This window comes from Hipposideros armiger, unplaced genomic scaffold (genome assembly GCF_001890085.2).
Source record: "Hipposideros armiger isolate ML-2016 unplaced genomic scaffold, ASM189008v1 scaffold_228, whole genome shotgun sequence".
In the NCBI taxonomy this organism is placed as follows: Eukaryota; Metazoa; Chordata; class Mammalia; order Chiroptera; family Hipposideridae; genus Hipposideros; species Hipposideros armiger.
The window spans coordinates 24,055-42,684 of NW_017731578.1; the positions used below are offsets into that span (position 1 = coordinate 24,055).

Below are 18,630 nucleotides of genomic sequence, written 5' to 3' on the forward strand. Positions count from 1 at the left end.
CTGGGAGGGGCCTGTCCAGTGGGCTGGGGCTACCCTGCTTAGGGTCCCCAGATGCCAGGCTGCATGGCAACCCCACGTGGCTGGCAGGCTTGGCTCTGAAGAATGATGATTAGGTGTCTGGTGAGGAACAGCCGTGTGTGCGACTCAGGTAGGACCTGGTTTGAGCCCAGACCCGAAGACTTACACCTTCCTGGGGAGCAGAGCTGGGCAGAGACCTGCAGGGTGGGGATGGTGACAGAGGGACCCTGAGCCTTGTATGTCATGTGTTTTGAGGAGGCAGGTGTGATCTCGGGAGACGGTGGTCGGCCTGCCTTGGCTGCCACATGGCTGGCTGGCAGGCTGGCTGGAGGTCTGGTTGCTGTGCACTGGAGCAGGCACTCCTGGGGCGTGGAGGTCATCAGGAGACAGGGACGGGTGGGTCACCTACACTGAGGACAGGCCTGATCCTAAGCTCATGGTCTAATGCAGGAGACTGCTGAGTGAACCAGTTAGAATTCACTTATAGAGAATGTGACAGGCCAGGGAGGGGGTGGGGATGGTTTAAGGGACAGCACCGCTTGGGGTGGCATGGCAGCTTTCTGAGCTGACCGTGGAAGGGTGTGAAGGCCCGGCCCCAACACCTCTCAGTGGAGGAATCTGTGACCCAGCCAGGCGTCTTAAGAGGGAGGCTGGGCTAGGCTGGCAGGGCCAGGTGACCACACTCGCCTTGTGGGAACAGGGAGCTGGGCGCTTTAATCTAAGCCAGGGGTCTGCAAACTGCGGCCCGCAAGCCACGTGCGGCTCTTTGGGTACGTTCTGTCTCAAAGACGACCCCTGGAAGAGCCAATCCTGTCCCTCACAACAATTTAAAAATTATTCGAGAGCCGTAAATATATTTTTACATAATCACCATTATGTGAATAATATCCTCTAAAAATTTTACAAATGGAACTATGCTAGTTTTATTTTCATTTTCAATTTTACTTCAGAGCCACACGCTCGCGAGCCGCAGTTTGCTGACCCCTGGCGGCTCCTCTGTCTCAAATGTTTGCCGACCCCTGGTCTAAGCGAGCTCTCACGAAGGACGCAGGATCATTTACTGTTTCTTTGTATTGCTTGGATATCAAAACACATTCACCTGGTTGAACTTTAACTGTCTACAAGGGTGAACAGTGGAAAGTCTCCGTGCTGCCCTGGCCTGCCTGCTGTGTCTCCTCCCCGACGATAGCGTTCCTTCCACGCCCTTCCAGGGGTCTGCAGGCCTGGGACACGCACTGGGGCCTGGCGTCCACACAGGAAGGTGACAGGCACCCTCCCTGAGACTTAGGACATAACCAAGGCTGACAGCTGAGGATGGGTTTTTATTGGGTTGTCAGAAGTCATGATGTATTTTTTCTGTTTTTCGTTGCAAAACTGCGTCATGACTTTTCTGACAACCCAATATTTTTTTGTGTAGGACAATCTCTATGGTAACAGAAATGTATGCATGAAAACAATTCAAATAAGAGTTTAGAGTCAAAAAAAAATTTATTCCAAAGGACATTTAATGTACAGGAATTTCACAGCTATACTCTATCCACGCCCCCACATGCCACATACAGGCTGCATTTCCCACCAGAACGACCACATCAGGGGCATCAGGGAGCAGTGAGGGCAGGGACAGCTGTCAGAGCCCAGGCTGGATGCCAAGGGCAGCAGGTGGCTCCTGAGGGTCCGTGGCGCTGCCAGCCCTGTCACAGGACCCCAGTTCCAGGTTGAGGAGAGTCGTGGAGAAAAGGCCGAGTGGGGGACAGAACAGCCTGCTCCCTGCGGGGAAGGCAGATGGGGGTGGGGGGGCGGTGTGAGCACGTCCCCCCGCTGCCCCTTGTCCAGCCATGGGCCCTCTGTGGCCGCGGCTCACTGTCTGCCCAAAGGCGGGGCTGACAGCACATTCAGTTCCCAGAAGGCGCAGCAGAGGCTGCATCCCCTTAGGGAAGCTTCGTCAGTATCACAATAGGCTCAGCAGGTCCCGAGGAGCCACAGCAGCTCCCACCCACCGGCTCGCAGTGCCAGGCACAGCCTGCTGCCTCCAGCATCAGCCACCAGGACCATAAGGATGAAGGAGCAGCTTCTGGAGATGCGCAGGCAGGTTGCTGAGCAACGTCCCAGTCTGTCCTGTCAATCGCCCCCCTCGGAGGTGAGCCGTGTCTACATACTGTTACCTACAGAGAGACTGGTGCAGTGCTCACCAGCAGGGTAATCAAAATCCTGTAAAAAATCAACGTTAACCCAAAAACGCACCTGCGGTAACACCGTTGACTCTTGCTGTTTTGCCCTGTCTCACGGAAAGCTGCAGGCCCCAGAAATGAAATGCCCACTAGGTTAAAAGGAATCCGAGATATTGCACTATCGTACTAGATTTCTGCTGCCCGGTCTCATTTCAGAGTCCTAGTAAAATCGTAAACAGGATATGGAATAAATGTTACTCAATTTTAATACAGTCTTTCATATACACGTCTGTGTGCGGCAGCAACACCCCAGCCTTCCTGCAGCGGTCGGAGCACAGGGGGACGGAGCAGAGGGGCCCACAGGCTCGGCCGCCCCACGCAGTCCAGGGATGAAGTGTATGACGTCATCCCCACAGTCACACCCCCAGCTTCCTCTTCTGGTCGAAATAGGCATCAAACCTTGCTTGGGCGTAGTCCTAGGAGACATAATCAAGAGTGGTCTCACCAATGGCCCCTGCCAGCCCCACCAGCACCCGGGTTCCACCCAGGCCACGGACAGCTCGGCACAGAATAGCTGCGTCTGCAACAGGCCGTCCAGGAGCCCGACTGCTCTAAAGACGGTCTCCTCACGCTGTGTTCTCAGCGGGTTCACCGCCATTGCCTCATCTTAAAGGTACCCTGCCTGGTCACCCGACTGGCCTGGCCCTGCCAACCCAAATGGGACTTCTGTTTAGCGCTGCTATGGCTCCATCCCATTTGCCCTGCAGTGCTGCAGACACCGAATGGCAGACATAACAAAGGCTCCTCTCTGAAAGCAAGAAAGGTCCTAGGGTGCTGCTAGCAAGCCGAGAACAAAGAAGTCTATTTTGTCTTACAGTATCATTTGACCCTGACTCCAAATGTGCATGAGAAATCCAAGCCTGCCCTTCGCCTCTTGTCTAGTCCCACTGATGTGTTACCAAAGCCCCTGCCTAGAAGCAGAGGTAATCCTAACACAGGACTGAGGAGGAAAAGTGAACCAGTCTTCCCACCACCTGTCCCAAAGGTGCCTGCTCCAGACTTCTGTGCGCCCCACCCCGGGCACCCCACCGACACAGAGCAGCAGAAGGCTCAGCTAAAGGGCCACAACAGTGTCTCTATGTCAAGGCCAGTTCTTAAGGTTAGAACAAGGTGACAGCCTGGCTTGGTACACACCTGCCTACAACAAATCGGGTGGTGTCTAATTCAGTAGGCGCGAGCTTCCCACTCTAAGTCGGGTGCTGCGGGCCGAAAATGGGGTGGTGACAGGTGGGTTGAATGCTTGCAGGCACCTGCAGGCACCTCCACACTCCTACACTGTGTCAGGATGGTGGTCAGGGAAGGTGGGGCCTGCTGGCCCCGGGAGTGAGACCTCCCCAAAGGCAGACACAGCATCAGTGCCAGCGGCTTAAATTACGCAGCCTCTCCTGCAGCTGCTCAGGCTGAGCCCACTGTCTGGAGCCAGGTCACCTGGCTCAGGGCACTGGGGAGCCTATGTAAGGACAAATCATTTACCGCCAAGTATTCATACACACTAGCATTTTTTTCCCCTGGGAGAAGAAAAAAACGACCCCCAAAACATACCATGTACCCAAATTCAATGGATGAAATCTTGGCCTGTATGATGGACCAAAGTCCCCAGAAGAAATGGGACGCAAGGGCAAACCTGTAATGACAAAAGCAGAAAACGCACATGAGAGGTGGCACCAGTCAGGGAACAGTTGAGGTCACTTCGCCAGACAGACATTCTAACTCACTGACATGGATGCAAACCGTGCGCCCCGGCAAACTCAGTGGGACTATCTTCCACAGCAGCGGAGGACAGTGGGAGTGCCACAGCCATCTGCTCCCCACCTTGGCTGGTGGCAGGGGACTTGCAGGTGTGAACACGCCCAACTGCCTGCGCCTGGCACACGTAACTACCCCCAAGGACTCACATGGAGACCTCGGTGGCCACGCAGGCAGACCATGGGCGACAGAATAAGCAAGCCCTGAGCGCATGGCATCAGCAACCCTGCCCACGTTACCCAGCAGGAGGGGCAACGAGGCGTCTGGTGAGTCGCTGCCTTTCCCAGGAGGTAGGAGGACACCCTCGCCCTCACCCCATCCCCTCCTCTCACACAAGAGTGAAACCAACTACAGAAGAGTGTGAGCCAGGTCCCCACTTCTAGGTGAATGTCACTGTGAACCCAAGTTCTCCTCACATCAATACCTCTGGCTTCATGCGCATGAAGATAAGCCTCTAATTCCAGGATGAACGTGCTGGTATCCTCGCCAAACCCGACTGTTTTCCTGCGGTCCCGGACCCTCTGCGGTCCCTTGGTGCTAGCCTTTCTGTCTGGGTCTGTCTCCCCCACCTCCCCCTTTCCTATTTCCATCTGTTCAAGAACCAGAAAGGGGCGATCTACGCTGCAGGTGGAGCCCAGGAGGAGAGGCAGGGGGTGGACACTTCTGGAGACCGCGACGAGGTTATCTGTGGTTAGTGGGGCGGACAGACGAGGTGGGCCGAAGTGACTTCAACAGTCATTTTTACCCAAGACTCTTCTTGGAGACTCCAAAGAATGGGAATAAGTCAGTTTAGCCTCTTGACTAAAGAGATGAGTGAGTGTGGTCTAGACAGTGGTCTAGACCTTGGTGGAATCTGAAAGCTTCCCAGCCTTGCTTTGAGAGCTGATGAAAAAATAGTTAAAAGCAAGACTCAGAACAACACACACCATTTTTTATTATTTTCTAGAAGCCTATTATTAGATGGCGCCCACCATTCCATGGGCATCAGAGATAAGAGTGTCCCAGCCCTGGGTGGCAGCAGCCTCGCACAGCTGAGTCTGCCACGTGGATCGGAGTTGGGAACTCTGTCCACACGTCCTGCCCTCCCTGTGTGCAGCCCCTGCTTGAACCTGAAAGACCTGCACACACTTGGCCATACGGGGAAGTACCCAACATTCTGTTTCTGACAAAGACAAGTCGTAGAGAAGTACGGTTACAAAGGAGCACCTCACAGTCAGGGCACCCCAATGACACCCCGCACGGAGGTAAGCCGCCTTTACAGATCAACAAAGGACACTTACCTATTGATTTCGACCAACATTTCTTCTTCTATAATGGCCTTTTCTTCACTGCTGAGGTTTTCAAATTCATTTGGGAATGCAGCCAAGTAATTGGAAATAAAATGGAGCTAAAAAAAAAAGAATAATTCTGTTAGGATCCCGTTAGAAACAGACGACGTCAACAGCTGTCATCTAATAATAGGCTTTCTGCCCCTACTGAGGTAATCTGATACAGCAGCACACACAGGGAGGTCCCGTCAGAGGAGCCTGGAGGAGGCCTGGCAGAGCCCACCCTGCTGCTTGGCCCAGGTGTGGGGAACTCGGACGTCCACCTCAGGCAGCAGTGATCACGAGTTACAGGCAGACTGTTTTCTAATGGACTCGACACCGTACTGTTGACAAGACGGTATAGGAAACACTGCTGCTTCTCGAGAAAGTAATTCAGTGGAATCCGTATTCTCTAATCTAACCCACTCATGCTTTCTGGCGTCTGATCTTAAAGCAGGGTGAAGCCTACACCAAACCTTCCCCAGGGTGGCTGGCGCCCACCAGGCATGAGGCCCGAGGTATCCTGATGTTCCCTCAGTGTGAGAGCTGGACCAGACCCCGAGGGGGCTCCCGCCTCTAAGATGCTGCGATTATTTACACCTATGTTTGGGAAGTGGCAACGTCTAATTTTGGTTTGGAGAAGAGACAATTTACCTAAGGTGGTCCCAGGTTGCACGTTTAGTCTGCATGTCAATTAGGATTTATGAAATCCTGGTTCTTGACACTATCAAAAGGCAACAGAGCACACGAACCACTGACACATTCTTTTATACACAAGAAAACAGCTGTCAGTCACCCTTCCCTGGAAGAAACCTCACTAATGCGTTACCTAGTTGGAATGCCAACACTTTTTCCTCTTCCACCTTTCCCTGTACCACCTCTGCCCTCTTCCTTCTCTAAAATCAGCTTTCATACGCTCCACCACCCGAAAGCATCATTCAAGTTCAAGCACTGTCCTAGGGGAGAGCCCCTGGAAGGGGCCTGATATTCTGAAGGAAACCCGGCACAGGAAAGATGACCGCTGACATCTATTAAATTCTATGGAACAGGCACGTTCTGAGCTCTGATTTCTGCATCTTGACTCACTCCTCACAACAAAACAATTTTTGCAGATGGGGACAGCAATGCACAGAAGCATTCAGTGGGTGACAGCCAGCCGTGGCAGATTTAGGATTCAAACCCGGCAGACTGTTTTTTAAAACCATGCTTGAACCACCATACTTGGAGGGTTAATTTCTGGGGGATGCTAAATGCTGAAACTGAAAAACGGAGACAGAAAACTTAACCGACACCCTAATAAAACAGTAATTAATGACGCTTCCTCCAAAAAAATTCTAGGCTCAGACTCTTTTACAGGCAAGGTCTATCAAACTTTCAAAGAACAGATGTCCTTCATCGTATATAAATTTGTTCCAGAAAAAAGGGTGATTCAACTCATTTTATAATACCAGTATAACTTTGATTCCGAGAGCAGATGTAATGATTTTTAAAATGAACATTAAAGGCCCATTCCACATGTGCATAGACAGGGAACTCCTAAGGTAAGACACTGTCTAACACAGCAGTTCTCAACCTGTGGGTCGCAACCCCTTTGGGGGTCAAACGACCCTTTCACAGGGGTCGCCTAAGACCATCGGAAAACAAAAAGATATTTACATTACGATTCATAACAGTAGCAATTACAGTTATAGAGTAGCAACGAAAATAATTTTATGGTTGGGGGTCACCACAACATGAGGAACTGTATTAAGGGGTCGCGGCATTAGGAAGGTTGAGAACCGCTGGTCTAACAGGACCCAGCAGAGCATTACAAATAACACACCTCATTCCAATAGTTTATGGCCAGACACAGCTAGCTAACGGGCAACAGAGCCAAGATGGGAGCCTCAGTGGGGAGACTCGAGCCCACGCTCTTAACCTTGGCGGTGACGTCACCACCTGGGTGAAGTGTGATGGAAAGTGAATCCTGAGGCACAGCAGACAGAGGAATATGAGAATACTGGTGGTTTTCGGTCTTGACTGGGTGCTAGAACCATCTGGAAGCAGGATGAAATGTACATTCCTAATCCCTCACACTAGAAAAACCCAGTAGAGGGGGGCCTGCCATCTCTGTCACAGTTTCTCTGATGACCCTGATGCCTGACTTGGGGTTTTGAGGGATCTCACCTCTTCCCGGAATCCATGCCTCTGTCCCAGCGGGCTCTAGGCTGGAATCCAAACCACTCTGAACATGGTTAGGAATGGTTGTGAAGCACATCAACAAAGGCTGGTTTCAAACCCTGACCCGGCCATGAACCAGCTGTGTGACTTTGGGCAGACGACTTCACTTTTCAAAGCCTCAGTTTCCTCAGCTTAAAAATGGGGGCTAATTATGGTGCCCTTAAGGGGGTGCTGAGGGATAAAAGGGTTAAAGGCTCTAAGGGGAAGGAACAGCAGAGTAGCCTGGTCAGAATAACCCTCCCTCAGAATAAAATTATAAAATCTGAACAAAATATATATCGAATAGTTTACTGCCGAAATTCCAAGATGGTTTAACATTTAAAAACATCTCACTAATGGATTAAAGAGAGAAAAGCATAATAAACTTTACGCATTTACTGAGGTAACCAGATAAAGAGCAACACCTCTATGTGACTGTTAAAACCTCCCAGAAAACAGGAATAGAATTTTGTTCTGTTACTGTGCTGAGCAGCACTGGTGGCTACACAGCTCTGCCTCCCATTAAGATGTAATCTACCTTCTTATCACAAATCTCCCCTCACTGGTTTGAGAGCTCTCACCTCTAGAGCTGCCCAGTTTTTCCAGAAGCCTAATTTCTCCTCAGCATGGCAAGAGCTCTAACACCTGAGGGCTGCTGGGTGCTCTCCCTTCCCCAAGCTAAGCAGCCCCACCTTCTCCTACCCTTCCTTCTCACACAGCATGACCCTGAGGTCCAGAACCATCCTGGACACTGGACATGCCCAAGTTCAGTCAGCCTTAATATGTGGCCAGAAGAGAACGCGGTTCTGGGCCCATGGCAAGTCTGCATTTGAATGGCTGCCCCTGGAGTGTGGGCCGCCCCTGTGCCCGGCTCAGGAAACATCTGCCAAGGGAGCTCCAGCGGAGCTCAAGGCACCTGTCCTCAGCCCCTAGCGCTGGGAAGGCTCCAGGTAGGGTGTGCCAGGAGGGAGGGCAGGAGGTGCCGTCCGCCCGCTCAGCACAGGCTGGGACAGGCAGACTTGGAGTGCTGTCCCCCAGCTCTGCAGCTTCCACACTGCTACCTGCTCATCTGCAACCCAGGCTTCCAGGGCGGGCTGAGGGATGGGACACAGGGGTGAGGGGTTCCCAAGAGGGGTCCCCAGGAGGCAGCTCCCACAGTCCCTGGTCTCCCAGCTCAGGGCAGGAAGGAGAACTGTTCACCCCACCAATGGCTACTAGAACACGGTACCCCAAAGATTACTTCCCTCTGCACAGCATCAAACAGGCAAGTCAGTGATCCCCAAAAAGGCGGCCAGAAAGCAGAATGGAGGCTGGGCTTTCTAGAAAGAATTAGAAAGAACTACAAAGGGGGCTGTGCTCCTCTCTGACTGAATGCACGTATCTCCGGCACAGATTAAAAACAGCTGGACCCAAGTGTCAAGTTTGTGTCTACATCTAATGGAAAAAACATTTAAAGCAAAGGGTTTATCCCTCAATTTCAGATGCACAAAAGAAGCTGAGAAACTCTTATTCTGCAGAGCATCTGAGATCTTATTCCCTGGCATAGAGTGTCAGTTTGAGTCACATAAACTCTTATAAAAATTAAAAAGTAAGTAAAATTAAGCAAGAGGGTTTGCCTGACCATTACAGTTTACAAGGGGCATCTCTGAAAATGAAGATGTAATCAATACTAACGGCATAAGACTGATTTATGTGATGTACCTACTAGCAGAAATCTACACACCAGCCTCTCCTACCTGTTGTTTCTTGGTGGGGTACTTGAGGATGTTTGCTCTGAAAAAAGGGTACTTTTCATAGTTGTAATCATACATCCACTCACAGAAGTGATTGCCAATGTCGAATCCCCTGAAAGAGAGAAAGGGGTGCAGAGAATGAGGCGAGCTGCCCACCCCGGGGCCGTTACGGGAGGAAAAGGCTGTGAGCATCCCTCCTGGCACCAAGCTGGACGTCCCGAGAGTACGACTGCTTCAGTCACAGGCAAAGCCAATGGGCTGTTACCAGAACCACAGCCGTTGGAAGCCACAAAGTGGCACCTGACCCCGCTGCTCAAAAGCAATTGTTCCAGAGCATTCTCCTGCAGTTCGTACTGTGATGAAAGGAAATTACCTGTGAGCCAAAAGAAAATACCAAATTTCAGCTGGCAGAGTGGCTCTGTTGGTTAAGAGCACGAGCTCTGAGCAACAGGGTTGCCGGTTCGATTCCCACATGGGCCAGAGAGCTGCGCCCGAGCTGAGTTGCCAACAGGTGGCAGGATGGCTCAGCTGGTGAGAGCACGTGCTCCTAATAACAAGGTTGCCGGTTTGACTCCCACATGGGATGGTGGGCTGCTGAGCTTCTGTCGGGCGGCTGGATGGTGACTGGACTTGGAGCTGAGCTAGCTGCGCCCTCCACAACTAAGACTGAAGAACAACAACTTGGCTGTTCCCCTTCCCCAATTCCCCAATAAAATCTTTAAAAACAAAAACAAAACCAAAATTCTGGATTCTGATCACTCACATCACTGCTCCCTCTCGCACAGCTGGCTGAGGACAGGCTGTACTGCGGCCACTGCGGGCACCGCGACAAGGAGTGCTGGCTTCCAGAAGGAACTTCCAGCTTCGAACGAACGTTACCTACTTTCCCTATAACAGTCCCGTGCACGCGCTACATTAATCAAATGGCAGGGCGATGGAAAGCCCTGCTGAGACATACCTGTAATTGTAGCTGCTGTACTCAAAGTCAATGAGCATGAGCTTCTGCCCGTCAGAATCTTCTTTCCCTTCCAGCAACAGGATGTTACCTGCAGGAGGATTTGCACGTGACTTTCACCGGGCTTGCTTTAGAACCGAACGCACAAGCCCTCCCAGCACAGCGACAGTGCTCCTGACCCTCTCAGGGACCCTGACCACGCAGCGAGTGACGCCTGCGGCCACGGGATGGCGCCGGGAGGCCCTGGGCTCACTGGGGAATGAGAAGGGACTGGCTCTGCTTTGGTTTTCTGGGGCAGTGCTCCCCAGTCTTTCATGGGGCATGAAGGAAAATGCCAATTTGGCACTCAGGGGCTCTGGCCACCCCAAGATCCCTGGGCGTCCTCCCAAAGAGATGCAGGGGGGTGGGGGGCTCAGCTACCACAGGGCTCCGGGAACCACACGGCCAGCCGCACCATTTTGCCCTCGCTTGATTTTCTCCCCAAGGAGGCGGCCACAGGCAGCGTCCCTACGACCGCGCTTCCTCCAGGGCTGAATTCTGGGGCACGAGTGGGCTGGCTGCCACGCCAGCTCTGAGAACCAGCCCCCTCCCCACAAGTCCCCAGAGGCTGGCAGGCAGCACCTGTGAGCCAACCCATTGGCCATGCCCTCTCCAGGGTTTCTGCGGGAGGCAGAGTTTCTAGGCTTTTCCACATACACCTGTGTCCAGTGGCCATGAGAGGAGAAGTGGGGGCGGAGGCCCACAGCAGCAGAACAAGGTAAATGCACATCTCCCACCTCTTCCGTCCTCTCCACACCTGCCCCCGACCTCCCTCCCACCCTGTCTGGTGATGTGACAACAAACTGCCTGACGTGTCTACACCTGCTTGCCTGGACCCAGCCGGCGACGATCAGCTAACTAGTAAGAAGTGCTTTGGCTCAATCTCAGGTCTCACTGATGGCTGGTCTTCAACAGGGACTGTTCTCAAAATTAAAACAAACTGTAGAGCCTGGCAAGGGGCCTGGCGGTGGACGTCAGCGGGCTGTGATGGGGGGAGGAGGACAATAGGCGTCGCCAGGACGTGGCCAGGCACCCCAGTGGCAGCGGCAATAGCTACCCGGATAGATGGGAGGCCTCTGGTTAAACTGTTGTCTGAAATCACGTTGGGTAAAGTGTGGTTACAGTAAGGGCCTACGACACCGGGATTTATTGAAGCAGAGAAACTACAAGTCATTAACAGCACGTGAAACGAGTGAAGGAGGTGGCTCGGGGCAGAAGGCAGGGCCCCAGGACTGATGGAGGCGCCCGTCCTGTCCTTTTACTGCTTTTCAGAGTAACAAAGTCAGAAACATTTACAGAAAAGAGTGAAACACTCAACAAACACGTGATTTAGAAAGTTTAAGGCCTTCATCCCAGCTCCCAGTTTATTGAATATTCTGATTTTTTTCTATGAATATATTTTTTGTAGAAATGGGATGATACCCTACATGTTTTTCTAAAACTTGCTTTTTTCTTTTAAAACATTCTGGAGAGGTTTCTGGTGGTCTGTATAAAACTCGGCCTTTCTTTTTAATAGTTACGCAGCACTCTTTTGCCTGGCTGTGCTGTCATTTAGCGCCTCCAATCCTCGCTTCCCGGACCCCTGGCATCCACACACACCGGAGGCAAGCTTTTAAGCACACACACACACACATAACAGGTGGCAACTCTTACCTTCTTGACAGTCGTTATGACAAAACACAACTGGAGATGGAGTGGATTCAAGCAATGATCTGGAAAAGGAAGGTGTTATTATAAACTTCTAAGAAGTTCAATGCAAACAGTGTAGCTTTCTCATCAAGCTTAGCACTACATTCACGCCCCAAACCAGCACCAGCCTCTGGGAAGTGCTTGTCACGTGAATTATCAACTGTCGTCTGTGGGGACAGCTCTACAGCAGCTCACACCGGAGACACCCACAGGCCCCCAGTCAAGCAGGCAGGACCTGCGTCCATGCCTTCCTCTCCTGGAGGACCTCCTCACACAGCTGCTGGCCTGAGCCTGCAGTCCCTCCTCAGAGAGCCTGTCTGACCACTGACCAGAGCAGGTCCTTCAGGGTCAGTCTATGCTGGCCTCTGGTTTCCTTCACAGCACTAATCACAACTTAACATTTAAAAAATCTGTTAACTTGTTTTCTGTCTCTCTTTATAAAACAGAAGCTCCTTGAAGAATGTCTTGGTCACCCTTCCCTCAGCACCAATCATGAGCCCCGGCCCGGTAGAAACTCAAATACTGAGTAATTCAAGGTGTAAACACGCCCCCTTAGGGGGTGCATGCTAGGAGCCAGCACCCCCCCCACACCGAAGACACCATGGCGGTCTACTCAGAGGCTGGCATCAAGCTTCTTACTCCTTTTCCCACAGAGCTTGGGCTAAACTGTTCCCCTCATTGGCTGACACTACCCATTCCGCAGCCCACCCCCCCCCACCCCCCCGTGGTTTGTTGTTTCGGTTTTGTTTCAGGAAAAGCCTATTGTCCGAGTTGCTAGCCATTCCTGTGGAATCTCACTTCCGCCATGAAGCCTTCGTGGATGGCCAGAGAGTAACAGCACTCGTATAAAACTATAATTTCAGATGACAAAATTAATCGGTTTCAACTCATCCTGCAAAACCAATGTCAAGGCCACACCTGAGGCAATCCTTAACAAATGGTCACTGATGACTGTTTCAGTGACTAAGGATATTTAAACCTCTGGACAGATGTGCTTACTAGGCCAGGAACGGAAGCCAATGCTCACCTCAGGTTCTCCAGTTCCAAAGGCAGGTTGTAACTGAGAAATCTGTGCAGCTGCTTCATCCGAGTTTCTCCGGTAAACTTAATTCTCAGCACTTGATTTAGGTACCTTGCAAAAAAAAAAAAAAAAAAAAGGAGAACAAAAAGTCTTGCTCAATTCACCGCAGCTCGTCCTTGGGGCTCTAGTTAATGTAACCATGCAATACCAGGGGAACCCCAATCTCCAAGGCGGGGGGTTGGGGGGGAGGGCACAGGGTTCAAGGCACTCTAGGAAGACTTCCTGCCCATCCACCCGTGCAGTAGCATTTCTGCAAACAAGTCTTTCCTGGTTCAGGAAGTGATTTTCACATGGAAGAAAGACTCAGTCATGAGGCAAGCATCACCCACCGATAGCCTGCACACCAGAAGAGGAGACCAAAGGAAGACCTCCAACCCACATGGCATACCAGTGCTCACCTCTGGGAGCTGCCCCTGGAAAGCTACGTTATAGCCAAGTGATTTGACCACTTACTTTTCCATTGTTCCAAAAAGCCATTTTGGTTCCTTATTGAATGGCATTTTCATACCATGAAATGTGGCCATTTTCTCAGCTATTTCTGCAGAAATATCTGGCACACTTAATTCTTCCGTGTCTAATCGCCGGCTCTGAAATAAAAAAGGGCATTAGAAAATGGCATTTAACTAAGTAACACAAGAAGTGTGAGCACACACAATCCTAAGAACCAGAAGCCAGGTTCTTCTGCGGGGCACCTGTCTCAGCCAAGGCACAAAATCCCCTTAAGAATGGGCACTTTGCCTGAAAATGGTGGCCCGACAATTGCTTCGGCACCTCTCAGTGATGGGCAGATCACCTCGAAAGGTTGATTTCACTTTGAACCCTTTTAATTGAGAGAAAGGCCTTCTCACATATAATCTTGCTTTTCCCTCTGCTCACTCTGCCTAACACTAAAAGCATGCTCGCCTCCCCAGGCTAAAAACCCCAGGTCTTCAGCAGATTATTAAGCGTCTCGCTCCTTCATCAGGTTGGACATCCCACTCCGACATTCGTGGGTGAGATGTGGTGTTTAGAGCAAGTGCTCATCAGAAGCAGTGCCATGAGCTCAGGTGAGCCATGTCCCACTGTTCACGGTGTCCCCAGCATCTAGTGTGGCACAGAGCAGGCTCTCAAGAAAGAAACAGCGGTGCCCCTCCCCCCCAAGTGGGACTTACTCCCAGCTTCCTAAGGCAGACTGAGGCTACGCTGTGTTGGTTGCCCTGCCTCAGCCACTCACGGGGAGTTCACAGACAGCTAAGACCTTCTATCCTTCCCACACGAACCGCTCTCTCCCGACACCCAGAAACGTTTTTCTGACAATCTGAAGTGATACAGCACCGGGGTTAGAAGTCAGTGTCCCCGAGCTAGAGAAACCCCAGCTCAAATTCTGGCTTCCATACTCATTTCAAAGATACACGATCAAGGACGCATTACTTTCACCTCTGGGCCTTGTTTCCCGGGGTCTGCGACATGTGAACCATGACATGAAGTCCCTGACAGGGCTGCTCTGAACTAGAACAGGCAACGCAGGCGAAGGCACCTAGCCAAGGACGTCTTGACAAGGGACAAAAGCAGCAGGAGCCTTATGGGTGGAGCTGAGAGCTCAATGAAAGCATCAGAGTCAGTCTTGTCAACTCTGGAACCCTCCACAAATGACCACACTGCGCTAAAGACAGGGCGCTCGGCGGCCAGCAGGACACCGAGAGCTTCCTAACAGCTTGCACAGAGCTGTTAAAAATGTCCGTGATGTGTTTGGCAACATGCAAAGTTCACAGCTAACATGCTCAAAGATGAACAAGCTCAGGGAAAATTATAAATAAAAGCAGGGCCAGATGCCAAGACAAGTGCCACTGAAGACAGTGAAAGTAAACTCTGGCACAGGGAGAGTGCCCCCACTAGTTTACGCACACCCCCCAGGATGGCAGCTGGCACACATGGCCCCTGCCCCAGCTGCAGGATTGGACAAAGGAACCCCCCTTCCTGCTGCCCCCAGCTGGACACAGGGTAAGTCCTGGGAAGCAGGGCCTCTCCTCAGCCAGGTGTCCTTGTGCTCAGCGTCACCTGCAGAAGCGTGGCAGGTGGCCAAGATACCACATGAGGCAGGGCATGGAAAGGCAGCCATTTGTGGCCCTCATCCTTAGGGAGCTCACGCGGGCTAGGAGGGGGAACCCTTCACCACATATCTGCGGACCTGGCTGTGAGCAGCAACACAGGCCAGCAAGGTTCAGCATCTGCACCCAGCTGAGCTGTGACCACGTTCACTGCAACGGCAGCCTCCTGAGGCCCCAGGCCCTCGATGGGGAAGGAGAGAGGGCTGGACTGCATACATGTAACTCCAAACAAGACGGGCTGGAAGATGTTACAGCTACATGAAAAATGCCTCAGGACAACAAGAAAGAAAAAACAACCCTGACCCAGAAACAAGAGGGTTGAAGTGAGGCCTTGAAATGTGCGAGTTCGAAGAACTTGATGGGCACGTGGAGACAGGAGAGCCAAACAGAGGGAAGACAACGGCAGACAAAGCAAAGAAACATGGTGGCCCCACAGGGCGAAGAGGAGATGTGGCTGTGTACGCAGGGCCCGGTGTTGTGCAGTGAGCTCTGTCAGGAGGCCCAGAAGGTGAGAGGAACAGGTGACTTCAGGGCAAGCAGCTGTGGGGGCCAATGGATGTTAAGGCTCAAACATTTTTGATTTGGAGGAATATATCTTTGCAGGAAAGTCAGAGGTTCTGAGGTAACTTCAATAGAAAATTGGTTTTATTTCTGATGCAGTTTAATGATACAGCTCACAGTCACTATTTCAGACCCCAGCATCTCAGGCTCTGGCAGCCACAAGACAGACTCCATCTTCTGTCTGTGGCACACAACTGCCCAGGGGCGAACACATCTTACCGGGATAAACTGCTCCAGGCGGCCTTGCGGGAAGATGCCGTACAGCTTGGGCCCCAGCGACCGCTCTGCAAGGATGGCAAACATAACACTCTCCAGGACCATGGCCTCGGCCCCCTGAAACAGACAGTAATGACGCAGACATTACTGGTGCTGCCTGCGTCCCAGGCGTCAGTCAGCGTGCTTTCCCACGACCGGTTCCTCTAACCCCACACCAACGCTACGATCAGGCCTTCTTCTTCTCGTCCCCATTTCAAGTATGAAGAAACACAGGTTAACAGATCTTGTAATCTGCAGGGTCCATGCTTGCAAGCGTCACACTATATAGATAAGACTTAAAATTCACGTTTAATTTAGGTCACTGATTCCAAAAGTAGAATGTCAATACATTACTGCTTCTATTAATTTTATAACTTGTATGAGTCTCTCTTGGCTCTTATCAAAGGCAATACCTAGCCACTCTGGTGAGGGCAGACTTGCTTTTCGGTGGACAGTGCTGAGTGAGTGGGCCAAAGGGCCTTCTGCCCACTGGACTGGTCTGTGGGTATAAGAAGTTGGGGAACTACTGATTTAGATCTTGGCGGGGGTGGGGGTGAGGGTAGGGGGTAGTGTCTATGTTTTCTGGCCCAAAGAGCACCCTAGCATGGAGCATTCTAGGTTTCTATATTCTGCTCTTATCCCCAATCTTGTCCTCCATCATTTAATGTTTGTTCTTGTCAAAACCTCTATGATGCTCTTACGTTCTGTCTTCTGTCCTAAAAATAAATGTGGATCTATAATCATTTTGCCTTCAAAACCCATCTTTTGGTCTTAATTCAAATGCATTCCTTAGTCATTTTTCCTTAAACAGCAAATTATAGCTTAAGAGTTTCCATCTGTTGGGGTGAAGGAATGGGAAGGAGCCGTTCTTAACCAGAGGTACCCCTGAATCTCTTCCAGAGCTTTCCAAATGCAGTTCCTACATGGATGTGTCTGAGGAGGGGCCAGCACGCGTGCTCTGAAAATGCTTTCAGGGATTCTAATTCACCTTGTTAAGAAATGTGCTGTGGGGAATATGATCCGGAAAGACCTTGTTCAAAATAAACGGAGCTCTTTAAATCACATCCACATTATAAAACATGAACTGACAGACTCAGCAGGACAAACTCCCAGGCGATGGCATGCACTCAAGTCAGTAAGAGGAGACAGAGAAAAAAGAAAAGCCACTTGCAAAGGATAGGGGATCACGTTAAAGTAAAAAGTAACTCAGTCACTCTTAAATTGTGTTGGGGAGTGGATTTGTTGGTAATCCCCCACAATTATGGGCTAACCATCACCTTGTGAGGCCCAATCTTTATTTACTAATTTGCAGTTTTGTACTGCTGTGAACAAAACCGTGTCCTCAAATTCCTACGCTGCAGCCCTAACCACCCCCGCTCCCCCAGCCTCCCTGTGCGATGGTCCTTGGAGGTGGGGCCTTCGGGAGGTGACTGGGTTTAGATGCAGTCAGGAGGGTGGGCCCTATAGGATCTGTGTCCTTATGAGAGACGACACCAGAGAGCTTGTGCGCTCTCTCCTGCTGTGCCACGTGAGGACGCAGCAAGATGCTGTATGCAAGCCAGCAAGAGTGCTCTCCCAGAACACGCAGGCAGGCCCCCTGACCTCACCCGGCCTCCCAAACTGCAATAAATCAGTGTCTGTGGTTTATGCCCCCCGGAGATGTTACAGCAGCCGGAGCAGACTAAGACAATGACAATGCGGACATGGCATTGATCTATCAAATGAATGGATTTTAGAGCAGGATTTGATGTCAGGCAGGTTTTATTTCTTAAACCCTTACAGAATGACAACAAATTCCTGACATTTCTATTCAGCTGGCAAAATGTTTTCTTTCATTTACTCATCTGACCTGACAGCAAACCTGTGCGGAGGTGCGGTCATTGCTGGCTTCCCATTTTACCTCAAGTCCAGTGTCAGAGACGCCCTATGGGAGTGTGACCCAGGGGTCTGCACTTGGACACCTGATCTGCTACCTGGAGCAGCTCAGCTTGTGAGGCCCTGCCCTACATGGAATGCGAAGGGAGTGCGAAGGGAGTGCGGCGGCAGTGCAGGACGAGGGAGCTGAACTTGGCCCCCAGACCAGGCAGTCTGCCATGGGTAGCTCTTCGCCATCTGTACAATCTCCCACCTCAAAATTCCAACGCATTCCCCAATGGTTCCCAAATAGTATGATTAGGATTTCTTCTGCCGAGGTATCAGAATTTTGTTGGGATTAAATTTTGTTTTTAATTTTCCACTGTGTGGAGTGACTACACTAAAGGGATTAAGGTTGGCACCATATAAAACACATACATGCATCCAATCTAAATACCCCTTAACGTCTAAAGTTTCAAATTTTATAAATAGATTTAAACCCCACTTCATTATTTCAGGAAGCATTTTTGCACATGGTGTCCACACAGCACAAAGGCTACTGGGAGCTGACTGCAGCTGAGCACACACTGTCCAGAACCCTTCAGAGCGGAGTCCACCCACCTCCAGGAATGGGGGAGGGAAGAGGGGTGGGAGACTCAGCAAGGTTCTACTCTCTACAGCATTGCTCTGAACACTGCAAACAAGAAACACCTTTGTTCTTATGTGATACCGCAGCTCAATCTTAATTCACAATAGGGAGAAAGGGGGGATGCTGTATGGAGGGAAGAATGTAGAAAGGAAAAAAATGAAAGAAAACACTAAATCACACACAAGAAATATGGGCAGATTAAGAAGTAAAACAGGTAATCCTAGAATGA

At 51.0% G+C, this 18,630-nt stretch overlaps 1 protein-coding gene across 2 annotated transcripts in view; it reads right to left on the bottom strand.

Annotated features, from left to right (window-relative positions):
- Positions 1-1,487: 1,487 nt before the first annotated feature.
- Positions 1,488-18,630, bottom strand: part of CHKA (choline kinase alpha) — a 56,430-nt gene continuing 39,287 nt past the window's right edge. For both annotated transcript variants that reach the window (XM_019654678.1, XM_019654677.1), the window contains 9 exons: positions 15,863-15,976; positions 13,449-13,582; positions 12,942-13,046; positions 11,879-11,937; positions 10,190-10,277; positions 9,235-9,343; positions 5,273-5,379; positions 3,789-3,870; positions 1,488-2,662 (listed from right to left, as the gene is read on the bottom strand). In XM_019654678.1, the coding sequence (XP_019510223.1) occupies positions 2,603-2,662; positions 3,789-3,870; positions 5,273-5,379; positions 9,235-9,343; positions 10,190-10,277; positions 11,879-11,937; positions 12,942-13,046; positions 13,449-13,582; positions 15,863-15,976 (858 nt within the window). In that variant the 3' untranslated portion in view covers positions 1,488-2,602. The remainder of the gene's footprint in view (positions 2,663-3,788; positions 3,871-5,272; positions 5,380-9,234; positions 9,344-10,189; positions 10,278-11,878; positions 11,938-12,941; positions 13,047-13,448; positions 13,583-15,862; positions 15,977-18,630) is intronic.